We start from the raw sequence: 15,227 nt of genomic DNA, 5'->3' as shown, positions 1-15,227 counted from the left end.
GGTTCATACAGTGAATTATCCTGCTTTCACTGAATTTTAGAATGAATTATTTTCAATAGTAACTATACACTTGAAAAATTCTATAATAAATAGGGAAAAACTCTGATTCAATGAATTGAAAAAAAGCATTAAACACTGTTGAAACAAATGTGTATCATCATATATGAGTAACTAAAATTTGGAAAAGAAAACCTTCTTTTTCTTAAAATTTTAAGGAAAATGAATGATAGCATATTCTGGATTTTCTAGTTCATCATGAAAGATGGATGGTGGGGACTCAAATCTATTTGTTGAAAAAAAATATTTTATGCTTTTTCTAAAGGCTACTAGAGATAGAATTGTCAACATGAATTAATCATTTAGTTATTGAAACAAACTCTTAAGATGAAAGTACTATGTGTTATTATTATTCTTAATAATGACTTCATTCTCATTCCCTTAAGCACACCCCCAGCTCTCTTCTCACCTACCCTGATCCACTTACTGGGAATGTCAGTACAGAGAAGATATGAAAAAAATAGGATAAGCTTCCAATAAACTCCAAAATGAGTAGTACATGCTGCCAATAATCCTTCAGATTATCATCATTTTAAAATGTTTCTTTCTTTTCTAGTTTTAAAATTTTGGAGCCCATTTATCACATTCATTTTCATTTATGCTTTACTAACATGCCTTAGTGGGCAGAAAGCAGGAAAGCTCAGGAAAATCATTAAACCTTTCCGCGCCTCAGTTCCATCCTCAATACTGAGATGACAGTACCCTTGTCTAACTCCCTATAGGGATAAGAGGATTTTTTTAAAAGTACTTTGAGCGCTAAGCTCGGGGAAAGAAAAATTAACACGTAGCCAATCTTCAGAGTCTATGGTTAAATAAAACAAGAATAGTGTATTATATATCCAAAAATCTGCAGATAACCCAAGATGTTTCAAACAACAGCTCAACACTCTGAAGTGGGATAGTTCACGTACAATATTAATAAGCTAATGGATTGAAATCCTTCCTGCCCGCCACCTGTGATGGATGTGATGAGGAATGGCAAAGCCATCCAAGGGTAACAAGTAGTAATGAGGAGGAAAGGGAGAGGAAAGAATCCTCGTTATTCCACAAACAATATTACCAGCCCCCAAATTAATGAGCTATCGTGCTACTTTTAAAACACTATTGTGATCCTACTGATTTTTTATAAATGATCTCTATTTTCATTGAGTCAAACAGTGTATCACATAGCTAACAGTGCTATCCAGGGGGGGAAAAAATCTTTAAACTCTCTGATTGGAATTGTTCATTTATTCTCAGCACTATTTATGATTTTTCTAAAATGGGAGACTAGCATGTATTAATATAAAAGAAATGCCAAAATTCTGTGCCCAGAAAACATCTTATGGTTCATTTGAAAGCAATAAAGTGTTAACAGCAATAAATATTATGCTTAAATATTATATTCACCAATAAGATGTTATAAAACATGTTTTTAAATACTTGGTAAAAGTGTATCTTCCTTTCCAGTATAAAAGGCCAATCTTTAAAAAAAATTGCATTTGGATACCAAATTAGAAAATCATTTTACGTCAGCATGAAATATTGATATCTCTCTCTCTCTCTCTCTCTCTCTCACACACACACACACAAATATAGAAAGAAGCAAAGATGAAGACAATAACATTTCATGAAGGAATTAGCTCTTTATGTAATTAAAAAATCTTGATTAGTCATAATTCATGTATTTACTAAAACATTAACTACTACTTCCAAGGACAACATTTTGTTAGACTCACCAGACAAAGCGTTTTGATTGGTAATGAATTTAAGCCATTAATTGCCGTGATCTTGTTGTTGGCCAAACTAAGGAGAGTTAGACTGTTGCACATCTCTAGGCCGCTGATTTCTTGTACCTCATTGCCTATATACCACAACTACGTTTAAGGAAAATGTTATTAAAAGCATTTTGATGAAAAAAGAATCAGCATTAAGTCATGACTAGACAAACCACACCAGAGCTTAAATACAGAAGTGTTATATATCCAATACAAGATAAACATTAATCTTGAAATATATTTTTCACATAGAATATGCTATAGTTCATAAGAAAAAAATTGTTTAAGGTATAGTTTTTGCGTGTACTTGGTTGTGTTTGCATTCATAAGTGACTCAGGTAATCTCTAAAGAACCACAGTGGATCATAGCTGCATCCTTGGCCGTGAATTGTTTTCTCATGCTTAGTTGATGGTCTCCATGAGAAGCTCATGTGCTGCCCCACAGGCAGGACTTCTGAATACAGGGTTGCCCTGCAGAGGCAGCATGCGCCAGGCTTTATCAGCCTTGTAACTAGGGCAAAAGCCTGGGTAATGCCACCTGTAGCAAATGACCAATACACTGTCATACACAGTAGAGAGGAACAGTCCTTTCTTCCCATCTAGATCGCCTTTTCTTCTCCCTTTAAAATAAATTAGGCCTAATTTATTTTATTCAATTTTCATTCATTGCTAAAATTTTATCCTATCTTCTGTGTACCATTCATGTAGCCACAGTCTCAAAGCCATGTATTCTACTCATCCTCCTCTCACCATGACCAGTTTCCAGGATTTAATTTCATTTGGCCATCAAAGCTCAGGTTTCCCTCTCATGTGACCTATGACATCACCACTTCTCAGCCACTCATAATCAGCAAGGCATCCAATCCATCACCACGACCTGGCATGTTTTGCTTTAAACCTCTCCTTAACTATCCCTTCCTTTACATTCACTTGTATTCATTAACATACATCTAACATCTACTGCTTCCTGCCCTTACCTGACACTCCACGTACAGTCAGGTTAATTTTTTCAAAATATTGATTAGATATGTTTCAATTAAAAAATTCTCTTAGGATGAATTTCTTGCTCTAGCATTTAAGGCCCTTTCCTATAAGCAAAATCTATTTTTCCAATTTCACCCCCGTTATAATCCAGTGTGAATTCTCTGTTTCTACCAGGTCAGTCCTGGCAGTAATCCTGGAAGGTACCAGGAACTTTCTTACTTGGCAGTGTCATTTACTGGTATGACTCTCCTACTCCTTTACACACCACACCCATTCTTCAAGACTTAACTCCAAATTCTATTTTTTCTTTTCTTTTTTTTTAACATTCACATTAAACCAATATCTTAAATATTTCTCTTTAACAGATAACTAGCATTTACTCATTATTTCTTTTTTATTATATGAAAAAATGGTAGACTGGGAGAATGCTGAGAGAATGGAGACCAAAGACCCCATTCTTGGCAAAGGAAAGCATCCCCAGGGAAAAAAAAAAAAAAAAAAAGAAACTAAAAAGTAAGCTGAGTGAATCGGAACAAAGAAAAGTCAGCTAGTTTACATTTAAGCTAGCCATTGCTAGCAAGCTTCTTGTCTTTTCTAAAATTCTAGCCTGTTGGAGATACAGCTTATAAACACCCTGCTGGGTCTGTGAGCACTCTGAGGAGAATGATGGTCAGAGAAGAGGCTATGACAATGTCCTAGAAAAGATACAACTTCTAGGGTGTTTCCTGCCCATTAAACAGGCAAAGCAGATACCCATGTGGACAATGGCATTTGCCTGGGGCAGAGACTAAGGGAGTAGCTTGAGCTCCGAAATATGGGCAGAAGGGCTTATATCCCTTATAGCAGAGGAAAATCCTCTGTGGGGGTGATGGGAGGAAAATGCTTCCCTCCCCCTCCCCCATCCCTCAGAGGAGATTAATGCTGGTGGCATTTTACTCTGCAGAGAACTAGCAGAGCTTAACACCTCCCTAGAAGTCTGTGTGTGTGACCTCAAGCAGGAGGCTCTCCCAATACAAGGCTCACATTTCAGATTTCTGAAGGCTGCCCTTAAGGTAAATAATAATAATAGAAGCTGATATGATCAATCCAAGAAATTGCTGACGTCTTTGTTCCCTCCCTCATTTTGCCCTCTGGGCAAATAGACTTCAATAAAATCAGAGTGGAACAAACACTCTGAGCCATGGCTGGAATCCCATGATGGGCAATGGACACCTGAGTTCCCACTTTTAATTCTGCTCTATGTCTCTAGTCTTTCTTTACTGTGGCTCCAACTTTATATTTCTTCAGTCCATGGTCACCAGTTTCCACAGGTCTCAGCAGACGCTGCTCTCTGGGCAGGACCCCAACAGGAGAACAGATTCACTATTCACAATGTAGGTAGCAGACAAAGGATTACTATCTAGAATACATTAAAAAATCAATCTATCTATCAGAAATGACAACCCAACAGAAATCGGATAAATGCTATATGTCCAGGCAATTTCCAGAAGAGCAAATCCTAGTGGCTAATAAACATATGAAAAGATGTTCCTTTTTAGATATAGTCAGAAAAAATATAAATTAAGATAATCTGCCATTTTTTATCCATCAGCTTAGCAAACATTTTAAAGCGCAAGTTTTAGAAGAACATTTACTTTTATACTACTGGACGAGAGGTTTCATTATGATATAGCCACTTTGGAGACATTTGGCAACATCCATCCTAGCTGTAAATATACCTCAGCAATTCCACTTCTTGGCCTCCACTCTAAACAAACCATTTCTTCTTCCGCAAAGCCCTTTCTGGTCAACTGATGACCTCTAGCTCACTCACTCTCCATTAATCAGAGAATTTTTTAAAAATTTAAAGAAAGAATGGATCGTAAATATCACAAAACACATATTTTGTTTCATAATTATTTGTAATTATCCTAAGTCTATTATTTGCTAGATTTTTCATTTGTAAAATGGGGGTAGCACCAGGTTGCCATTAGGGTCAAAAGTTAGGCTATGGGGAAAAAATTAGAAAATGGGTGTCAATGAGCTACACAAACTATATCTTACTTCACAATTATAAGGCATTGATAACATTACTGCACTAACAATTATGTGAGGCTAGGAAATCGTGCCATCTACTTCCTGGCCGACAGCATGGAAATGGAAGATTCAAGGTTGGGACGGAATCTAAAAAGATCCAGGCCACAGAGAGAAGGAAATAAGGATACCAGACAAAGACACACAGCTAAATGTACCAGAAATTCCTAAGTTGTCCTCATTGTTTTCAGATTCAATCCCTAGAATGAAGCACAGTTGTGTTTATGGTCAATATTCGTTTTCAAATCTATTTCCATAACGTTCCTAGTCAGAATAGCCCTACAAATAAACTGACATTTATGCTCACAAATACCCTTTTCTGCTTCCATTTTTTGGGGGGCTGTTTAAATAATTATTCTAGAACTAGAACAATGACCAGATCTTTGTTGATAGAGATTGTAATGCAAAACAAGTGTGAATATTGGAAATAGGAGATTAAACTATCTCACACAGCCGTTGATGAAATAAAATACTCTTGGATCAGGCAATCTTTGGCAACAAAAACAAGGCAAGCAAAACCTCACGTGGCCATCTGTCTCAGTTTAGGCAGGAGAGAAACAGTCCTTAAGTCCTATTTTAGGAGCACTGGTGTCCTAGAAGCTCTTCTCCAACTGACATGAAGACACTTGGAATGGTGCAGAGTGAACAGATGCTTGTGGGCAGCTGGGATGGGAAGCATTCCCATGGGAAGCAGGTGAGAATCAGAAAACTAGAAAACAGGGATCCTGAAAATATCAAGAGATTACATCAAGAATCAAAAAGAAATGCTTGTTTATTGTGTCTACAGAAATTTTCCAAGACATTAGAGGTTAACCATAGCTCTCTGGGTACATCTAGCTTTGACTACTACGGCTAGCCATGTTTTCCAAAATCATCATTGCAAGGACAAAAAGGAGGAGGAACACAGGTGACTCACTGTAGTCACAGCTGCTTTTTCTGCAGACACCATGTCACTCTCAGTGCTGGAGCAAAGGGTCAGGGATTGACTGAACATCTCTGTTGAGAAATGTGCTCATTTCAGAAAAAAATTGTCTCCGACTTCCCAATTTTTCACTTCCCTTTAAGTTTCAAGGAATTTCAGGTACTATAGATTAATCTGGCTCTTGAGTAAAGACTACTTTTTATGGTGACACAACAGCTTTTTCCCCCTAATTGCTCCCACAGTCACACTACGTGTCCCTGGCAGTGGTGCTGACAGTCGATGTGCAGACGTGGCCCACAAAATGCTCTGAGTTCACAGCTGGCCTTCAAGAATACCTTTATCTCCCCTGTCTTCCGTTTTCTCAAGAACCTTCACGAAACATTACTTGCTTTCCCTCCTAACATTATTCTTTCCTATTCTTGTGTAGGTCTTGAGACCTCCTGGTAAAAAGAAATATAACCTAATAAATCACTAAACTATGACAATGAATTAGCTTACCAGGTTAATATTCTTAGATATAGTTTAATTTTAAAGGAGCACTATCAGGGAAAAGAGACTCAACTAAAAAAATAAAAAATCATCCTATTGCATTCCATCTCTACACTTTCACGATTCTGTGAATAAATCTTTTACAGTGGAACTTTAGATCCTTGAACAAAACTGAATGAAGGAACCCTGTGGCACTTAAGCATAACTTTACAACATGGGAAAAGCCCAACAGTGTATTTTTATATTTTGGCAAAGCTGTCAGTAGTTCACAATGCTTGACATGAATTATTCACTAGTTCAGTATTTGATCTTACTCATTTGTCTACAATTGTAAAATATGGCTCAGGTGTATAGAAAACAGTTACTGAGAAATAAGTAGGAAATCCATCACAATTTTCTTAGTGGAGAGAGCTGCAATGATGGCTTTAATCAGAACCAATCCTGAAACCAATCTATATCACCTTACCAGTGAAAAATGTTCTTCACCGTAGGAGTGAATCTCTCTAAGAAATGAAACGTGCATACAGTTTAAATGGCCATGCAATAAAAGTAGTAATTACTCAATGAATTACAGCATGGCAAAGAAAACAATAGGCTTGAGGAGACCAGTCTCCGTTCAACCATTTACCAAATAGTCCCTGGCAAACTGCTGACCCTCTGGGGTCTCAGGTTCCTGGTCTATAAAATATGTAAAATAATGGTTAGCACTAGATGATCTCTAAAATCCTGAAGGATTCAAAATTCTATGAACTTTTTTATTCCATCATAATAAAATAAATTCTAATAAACAACCAATGTTTATAGGTAAAAAATCAACCGCATGCTTTCTTAAGAATAAATACATTTACTTAACCTTGGCAAAGTTTATCCTCTTAGAATTTAGGGTAATTATAAATTAATCATCAATTATCTACATGTGAAAGGACAAAATAGCATAATGAGATCACATTAAAAATTGTTATCTTCATTTATTCTGGGGCATTAATATAATCTATTACAATCACATTATTGTTGTTATTAGCTTGATTAACTGACTTGTTTATAATTTAGATAATTGTTTTCAAAGAGATTAATTTATATTTCATATTTTTAAATTTTTACATAGAACTGGGTTAAACTTAATTGATTCTCACTGGCCAATGTATGGCATTCTTTTCTTTACTCTTCAAAATATAATAAATATTCTTGATACTACCCCCTAACTCAGCCCAAAAGTAGAACATTAGCAAAAACTTAAATCTCCCTCTGCACACCTCTCCTGCAGAATCCTGTGTCTCTCTCTCCCAGAGATCACCACTATGCCAAGTTGTCTCTTTCCTGTTCCCTTTCTCCTTTATACTTAAATTATATTTATTTTCATTAAAGTTCATCCTATTGCTGTAAATAGATATGCTTCATTCATTTCACTACTATATGATGTCCTATTTTGTGAGTATACCATAATTTATTTTTTCTCTTATCAATGAGCATTTGGGATGTTTCAATTTTTTTTTGTTATTACAAGGAATACTGCCATAAACATTCTTATAGAAGCCTCAGTGCACACATATGCTTAACTTTCCATACGTAGGAATGAAAGTACTAGGTCCTAGTGAACTTGGATGCTCAACTTTATAAGATATGAGATAAAATTGTTTTCCAGGGTGTCTAAACAAATCTCATACCCACAGAGTAAAAAGCAATCCTCTGGGTTTACATGTTCTCCATACTTGGTATTTTCGGTTTCTTAAGTTTTGTCAGATGAATGGGTTTAATACAGTAGCTCACTCATATAGTCTTAACTTGAATTTCTCTGAAAACAAATGAAGCTGATGTCACTGTCTATGCCTATTAGCCTAAACTGATTTATTTTCCATAAAATTATTTTTCACATCATTTACTGCGTCCATATTCTTATTGAGGGACATAGGATATATTTCTCTTTAGTTAGATCTTCAATACTCTTCCGTAAAGTGTTACTAGGTTGCCCCACAGGTCTTATTCGCCTCTGATCAGATTCATTTGTATTGTTCTTGTCAATAGTGTCTGTTTTTAAAGTTGTGTTTTCTAAATCATTAGCAATCAAGAAGGATGGCCGGAGGAGAAAGGAAGGGGTAAAACCTACCTGATGGGTATAACGAACAACATTCTGGTGATGGGCACATTTATATCCCTGCCTAAAGCAGGATAAAGCTATTTTTTAAATTAAAAAATGAAGTTGTATTTTCTAACTGCTTGCCTCTGGTACAGAGAAATTCTATGATTTCTACTCACTGAAGTCATATCCAGCTACTTTGTTGAATTCTGAAAAACTATTACTTCTAGTAGTTAACTGCAAGTTCTTTTTCATATTCTGTGTAGAGAAATAATAATTTGGAAAGATTAATTTTTGCTTTCTCCTTACCAATCTTTAGACCTTGAATTTTTTTCTCCCGTTTTATGGTGTTGGCTAATGCCTCCAAGACAATAATGCATAGAAGTGGCAGTGGCGAGTATCCTTAACTTGTTCCCAATTTTTTTTTTTTCGCATTTGACAATAGGTTTGTTTTTTATATATTTTTTATTATTAAATCATAGCTGTGTACATTCCCAATTTTAAAGGAGAAGGCTTAGAACATGTCCCCAGTTAGGATAAAGTTTGTTTCAAATATTTTTGTAGACATATTTTATCAAGTTGTAAAAATTCCCTACTACTAATTTACTGAGCATTTTATTGTGAATGAACATTGGATTTTATTAAATTTTCTATATCTGTTGTACTTCTATTATCTATTAATTATAAGGCTACTTCCCTTAATCAGTTAGTATAGTTACTGACATTTTATAGATTTTCTAATAATTAAACTATCCTTACATTCCTAAGAAAAACCCAATTTAGTCATAATATAGTATACTTTAATATGCTGTCAGAGGCAATCGCTTATATTTTGTTTAGGATTTTTACAACTACGGCATGAGTGAAATACTCGTCCTTTCCTTTTCTTTTACTTTTGCTTGTTTCCTTTGTACATCAAAGGAACCGCATTAGAATAAATTACGAAGACGCTTTCTATTTTTAATTTAAAATTTTTTTTTTCTTATTGGAAAGTCTATTAAAAGTTTCAGCCTGTTTGGTATTTTTTAGGAAGAGCTTCAATTTTTAAATTTAGTTTAATTTAGTTAAATTTAGTTTATTTTCATTTATAATGAATTATTTTTATAGTTACAGGACTATACAGGATTTCTATTTCCAAATCAGTGTTTTGATGCATGGAATCTGTCTAGAAATTTGTCCATTTTATAATTCTCCTACCTTTTTATCTCATTTAAAGTTTTTTGGTCTTTTCAAAAACCAATGTCATCTAGTGTTTCCCCCCCCCCAAATAGATTAATTTATAACTTGTCAGACATATTTCTACTTTCAGCTATCCAAAAAACTCCACTACCCATATCATGTACAATACGATATGGTTGAACAGAATAAAAGAGGAGGCTTATTTAGTACTATCTAGAAACTAGCCTACTATCTTTTCAAAACTGTAAGACATCCAAGTTTATCTCATTAATCGTCTATGAAGGGTAGTTTGTTTTGGCTACCTGTCTTTGCATTAAAAAAAAAAAAAAACTCAGGTGAGGAATGTGTCATATTATACTCTAATTATACCCATGTTCTGACTTTCAATTGGTTCTGATGTACTAATTACAGCTTTTTATACTTCAGTGATAAGGCTCAATTGCTAAATTTAATGTCACGTTAAAAGGAAAAAAACCTAATTCCTTTCTTGATGATATTTGACATTTACAAAGTCATAATACCTTAGGTTTTAACATGAAAAGCTAAATTTATATACAAGTTAAGATTCATGGTAGAAATGTTTTAAACCATGTCTTGGGTCAAAAATACTGTGGAGTTGTTTTCTTTGGCAATTCTATGCAGCACGCAGAAGAATGTTTTTGTGGGAGACAGAGCTCTCCCTGTCAGACTCAAGCCTGTCACGTCACCTTCCTCATTCAGGGGACCCTAGTGATTCTTCTGCTTGCTGAATCTCTTCTGGCTACAGGAGTTTAGGGGACTGCTGACTTCTAGACCAACCAGTGTTTCTTAAGTTTTAATGTGCACTGAAATGGTCTAGATGGGTAGGGCTTGTTGAAATGCAGGTTCTGGTTTCGCAGGTCTGGAGGAGAGCCCAAGAATCTGCACTGCTAAAAAGCTGTAGGGGATGCTGCTGGTCGCCTTCCTGAAGCAGCACCCTTCAGCACCCACAGCCTGAGCTGGACTATCAGCCTGTCTTGTCTGCAAACTTCATACACAGGACAGTCAATCACGAAGTTTAGGTTCTACAGAAAGATGCTGCCAAAATGTTTACTTCTGGTTTGTCATGAAAACATTTCATCATGGTCACTTGCTGATTTCTCTAATGAGGCTGTCATCAAAACTTGCTCATTTAAGCACCATCTAAATGTCCACTAATTGCCCATTTTCACACATAAGTTCTAAAGGGAACGGTGCTGTTCTAAGCTCTCCATCGTATATGAAAAAAAGGGTTCTTTACAAAATATTCTTTGGAGAACATGTACCTTCTACCCACAGCTCAGCCTTATTACAAATGTGGGCACAGCAGGCTGCCACATCCCTGGAATGAGGCACCCAGGGGTGATCAAGTCATTCTCCACTCCGCCCTGAATAATCCTCAGGAGGACAGAGAGATACTTAGTGAGAAAGAGCCAGCATTGCTCCCTTGTCATCCAGAAAACATCAGTCTCTGGTGTAAAGAAAAGACTCAAGCTCATTAAACTCACAGGTCCCTGGTTAGCCCCTTAAGCTCTAGAAATTGGAACACACTGCCTTTAAAGTAGGTTATTCAGTTTGCATGGAGCCTGGTCCACAATGTTCCTAACCCTGGTTGTAAATCAAAAGGTAATGAAAACATATTTTAAATAAACTAGAAATGCTTCCTATTTAAAGGGAACTTAGTATGAACTCTTTTGTAAAATATTCACTAATTTTTCTTATGACCACATCTGAATTTTCAAATGCTGAATTTATTATGTAAAATAGGGCATAAGTAAAAGTAAGTTTGAAGAAAGGAGTTAATTAAAACAGAACTACTTCTCTGGTTCTGGAATCAAGAATAAGTCTACATTTGTAAGAAAAAATGACTGTCTTAGCTTTTCAGAGTTAAGATGCTCTTGGCCAACTTGAGCCACAGTTTTATTCCTTGATAAACAAAATACCTTTCCTCAGTTTGAGAAAATAAATTCTTAACCATTTAAATGAGTCACATATCTAGCAAACTACTTATCTAGAATGATTCCTTTAATTTTCATTTTACATTTTAATTCCTTCATTTTTCTCTTTACTCATTCAAAGGATACTGTCCAAAATTAGTGTAGTGAGAGCGTGATACGCCGACAGATCACACATTTCAGAAATTTGGTTGTAGGAAAAATCCACCTTCTGGCAACAAAACAAAACAAAAACAGCATGTTATACTTTATTTTTCATTCATAGGCACCATAATAATAAATTGCACAAGAAAAATGTATTTCTGAATGTTTAGTTAGAATTTATTACTAAAAGTACACTAAGGCTAAAAGATTCATCTTTATTCATTTTCTAACTGGGATTTTTGTCCACTTTGAGGGATATAAGAAGGAGACCCCTGCCCCGTGGCTCACAGAGACTTCCCTATAACTTTAAATACTTTCAATTCTGTAGTTTCTCTCCCACTTTCAGTATAATATTTATTTAAACTTTTTTGTTCTTCCTTCAGGATTTACTTTTATTTCACCTTTACCTGCCACCATGCCATTTTCTCTAATGCCTAGTAAACTGGATTTACTTAGTTTATGCGCAAGTCTTGTTTCCCCTTTCTTTGCCTTTTCTATTCCTATCTCGATATATTTTCCCACGTCATGCCCTAAATGCCAGAATAGTCTTTCTGATTCTTCCCTCAGGCCAGACGCTTTCAACCTTAAATACTTTCTTAAAATCGATTATTGGAGGAAAGCATTTTTAGCAACATCTCTTGTTCCTAGTCAAAAATATAAGACTAAAAAACAACATTAAATAACTCTGCTTAATTACATACCTACTGCCAAAAGATAAAACTTTTTTTTTAAATCCATGTTTTTGAAATGCTGCATTGATATCTTGCTAGGCACATTATAATCATTTTCTAGAAAACTACCAAACAATTGTATAATAAACACTATTCTTATCTTCTTATGCCCTTTAAAAACAGTGGTTCCGGGCGGCACCTGTGGCTCAGTGAGTAGGGCGCTGGCCCCATATACTGGAGGTGGCAGGTTCAAACCCAGCCCTGGCCAAAAACCACAACAACAAAAAAACAAACAACAAAAACAAAAAACAGTGGTTCCACTCCCAAAATTTATTAAAATTATTTCAGCAATGCATTAATTACTGAAATACTTAAAATGCTAAAACATTATATACTAAATACTAAAAAATAATTTAGAAACAACTTTGGTTAAGCTAATTGTAATATAGCAACAAGAAGATTCAGCATCATAGAAATTTGTAAACCATGTGAAGAAACACAAATGTACAAATGAAATAGTATTTGGTAAAACATCAGAATATCAAATTTATATACTATAAATGACAGCTATTTAAAAATGCATATTATGAAATACATTTAGCATGAATAAATGGAATTTTTAACAATCACTTTTCTCTCCTATATAGTAATAATGGACTAGAAATAAACTAATTGTTAATGGGTTACTTAGAATTGATGCTTTTTCATTGATACCTTTCATTCTTGTGCCATAGCATGATGCCATCTAACTGTACCTCAGTCGGGGCTACTGGAGTACCATGCCCTCTGTGTAGTTACATTAGTTTGCTAAGAGACCTTAAAGTTGTTATGATACTGCCCTGACTCTTGTTGGAACCCAGAGCTTGAAGGAAATACCCATCAAATCAAATGAACATTTTTCATCTCCTAAGAGCAAATGCATGGTAGCAAACACAGAAAACGTGCGAGTCCAGTTCCCTGCTCTCTAGGTAATGCTTGCTCTCTCTGGCTGGTGGTATAAGACTCAGAAATATTAAATGAGCCAAGACAGGAGGACTGCTTGAGCCCAGAAGTTTAAGGCTGCAGTGAGCTATGATGAGGCTACTGCACTCTAGCCAGGGTGACAGAGTAACACTGTCTCAACAACAACAAAAAAAAAAAAGAAAGAAAGAAAGAAAATTAAATAAAAAGGAAGCAGAGCTTCTCAAGAGGGTGGGGCCTACCAAGTGAGTCTGACTTCCTAGGAAGATATAGGCTTTGGAGTCTCAGATACTGGGTTCAATCTCAGTTCTACTTTCCAGCAAAAGTTAAGTAAATTACTTAAGCTTTCCATGCTTCAGTGTATTTATTTGTAAAATCAGACAGGACCAGCTGCCTCACAGCTTCGTTGGGAAGATTAAATGAGATAATGTATTGAAAACACTGGCGAGCCTCAGTCCTCTCCTAGAGCCACACAGAGTCTGTGTGGGTGGCAATGCCTCGTGGGCAGTCTGGTCCCTGGTACACACTCCCTTACAGTTAATGTATTTGCTCTTAATTCTCCAAAATTCCAGAACCTTAAAGATGGGGTACATGGTTTGGTTTTGTTCATTTGTGGGGTCTTTTTGGTGGAGGGCAAGGCAGGGGTGTGAATGGAAGAAATTCCAAAAAATTCTTTCCCAGGGTTACATTGTTACCATGACCGATTTCCCTGGGCCTTAGGGCAAGGCCAGTGGGACAGCAAAGGGGAATCCAAACAGCTCTGCAAACACAATTACTAACAATCTGGTGTGGCTCAGCTTATCTTCATGCCAGAATGTCATCCTGGCAACAACTATAATTTTTTATATGTATTTTATTTTTTATTATCTTTTTTATTTCAATGAAATAAAAATTAAATAGAAATCTAAAACAAAGAACCCACAAAAACAATGCAGGAAATGATTCTAAAATGCCACTAAAGAAACTGAATTATTAAAAAAAGAAATTAACGTGGTGGGCCCCACCCTCTTGAGAAGCTCTGCTTCCTTTTTATTCTTTCTTTCTTTTTTGTTGTTGTTGTTGTTGTTGTTGAGACAAGCAAGAGCTTCAGGAAATGAAAACATAATTCAAGGAAATACGGAACACAGTGGAAAACCTTAACAATAGGCTAGGTCAGGCAGAAGAAAGAATTTCAGAGCTTGAAGATAACATCTTTGAATTAAACAAGTCAGTCAAGGAGAAAGAACAGAGAAATAAGAGGAATAAGCAAACCCTGTAAGAAACATAGGATTATATAAAGAAGCCCAGCGTAAGAATCGTAGGCATCCCTGAGGGTGAAGAAGAAAATACACAAGGGCTAGAAAACCTATTGAAGGGACTATTAGAAGAGAATTTCCCAGGCCTTGCTAGCAATCTAAACTTCCAGGTGTAGAAGCTCCATAGAATGGCCAAGAGGCAATCACCACAACAAATAGTCATTACATTGGTTAAAGTTAACACGAAAGAGAAACTCCTACAAACCACAAGGGGAAAACAGCTGTAATGTTCAAGGGAAAAAACATAATTGTGATAAAAATGGAGTGATATAAAAATCACAGAAAAATTGAAAATGAAGACGTCTTACTATCAGTATAGGTAGGGAATGTCAGCTTGTTGATTTGGAGCAGATTTGCATATTTGTGCAAGCCTCCACAGGAATTTTAGATCTAAATTAATTTAGTTTGCAACTAAAATAAAACTAAGATTAAAATAAAAGGCCATGGTTGATATCTATTCCTTCAAATAACTTTTTAATTAAATATTTGAGTCTAGAGCCAGGCACAGCGATGTGCATATGGTCCCAGCTACTTGGAAGGCTACAGGAGGAGGCTCACTTGAGCCCAGGAGTTCCGGCCCAGCCTGGGAAGCACAGTGAGATCCTCGTCTCAGATAAATAAATAATTGAGTCCAATAGAAGAACTATAATTACAAGCTCTGTGGCATTGG

The 15,227-nt window shown here is 35.8% G+C and overlaps 1 protein-coding gene across 1 annotated transcript in view; it reads right to left on the bottom strand.

Annotated features, from left to right (window-relative positions):
- LRGUK (leucine rich repeats and guanylate kinase domain containing) overlaps window positions 1–15,227 on the bottom strand; it is a 78,094-nt gene that overhangs the window by 49,358 nt on the left and 13,509 nt on the right. The window contains exons 5-6 of the mRNA XM_053608724.1: window positions 11,617–11,698; window positions 1,776–1,900 (exon numbers count right to left, since the gene is read on the bottom strand). Of these exons, the coding sequence (XP_053464699.1) occupies window positions 1,776–1,900; window positions 11,617–11,698 (207 nt within the window). The remainder of the gene's footprint in view (window positions 1–1,775; window positions 1,901–11,616; window positions 11,699–15,227) is intronic.

Source organism: Nycticebus coucang, chromosome 11 (genome assembly GCF_027406575.1).
Source record: "Nycticebus coucang isolate mNycCou1 chromosome 11, mNycCou1.pri, whole genome shotgun sequence".
NCBI lineage: Eukaryota > Metazoa > Chordata > Mammalia > Primates > Lorisidae > Nycticebus > Nycticebus coucang.
Note: the sequence above shows the minus strand (reverse complement) of the source record. Positions and strands in the feature narration are given on the sequence as shown.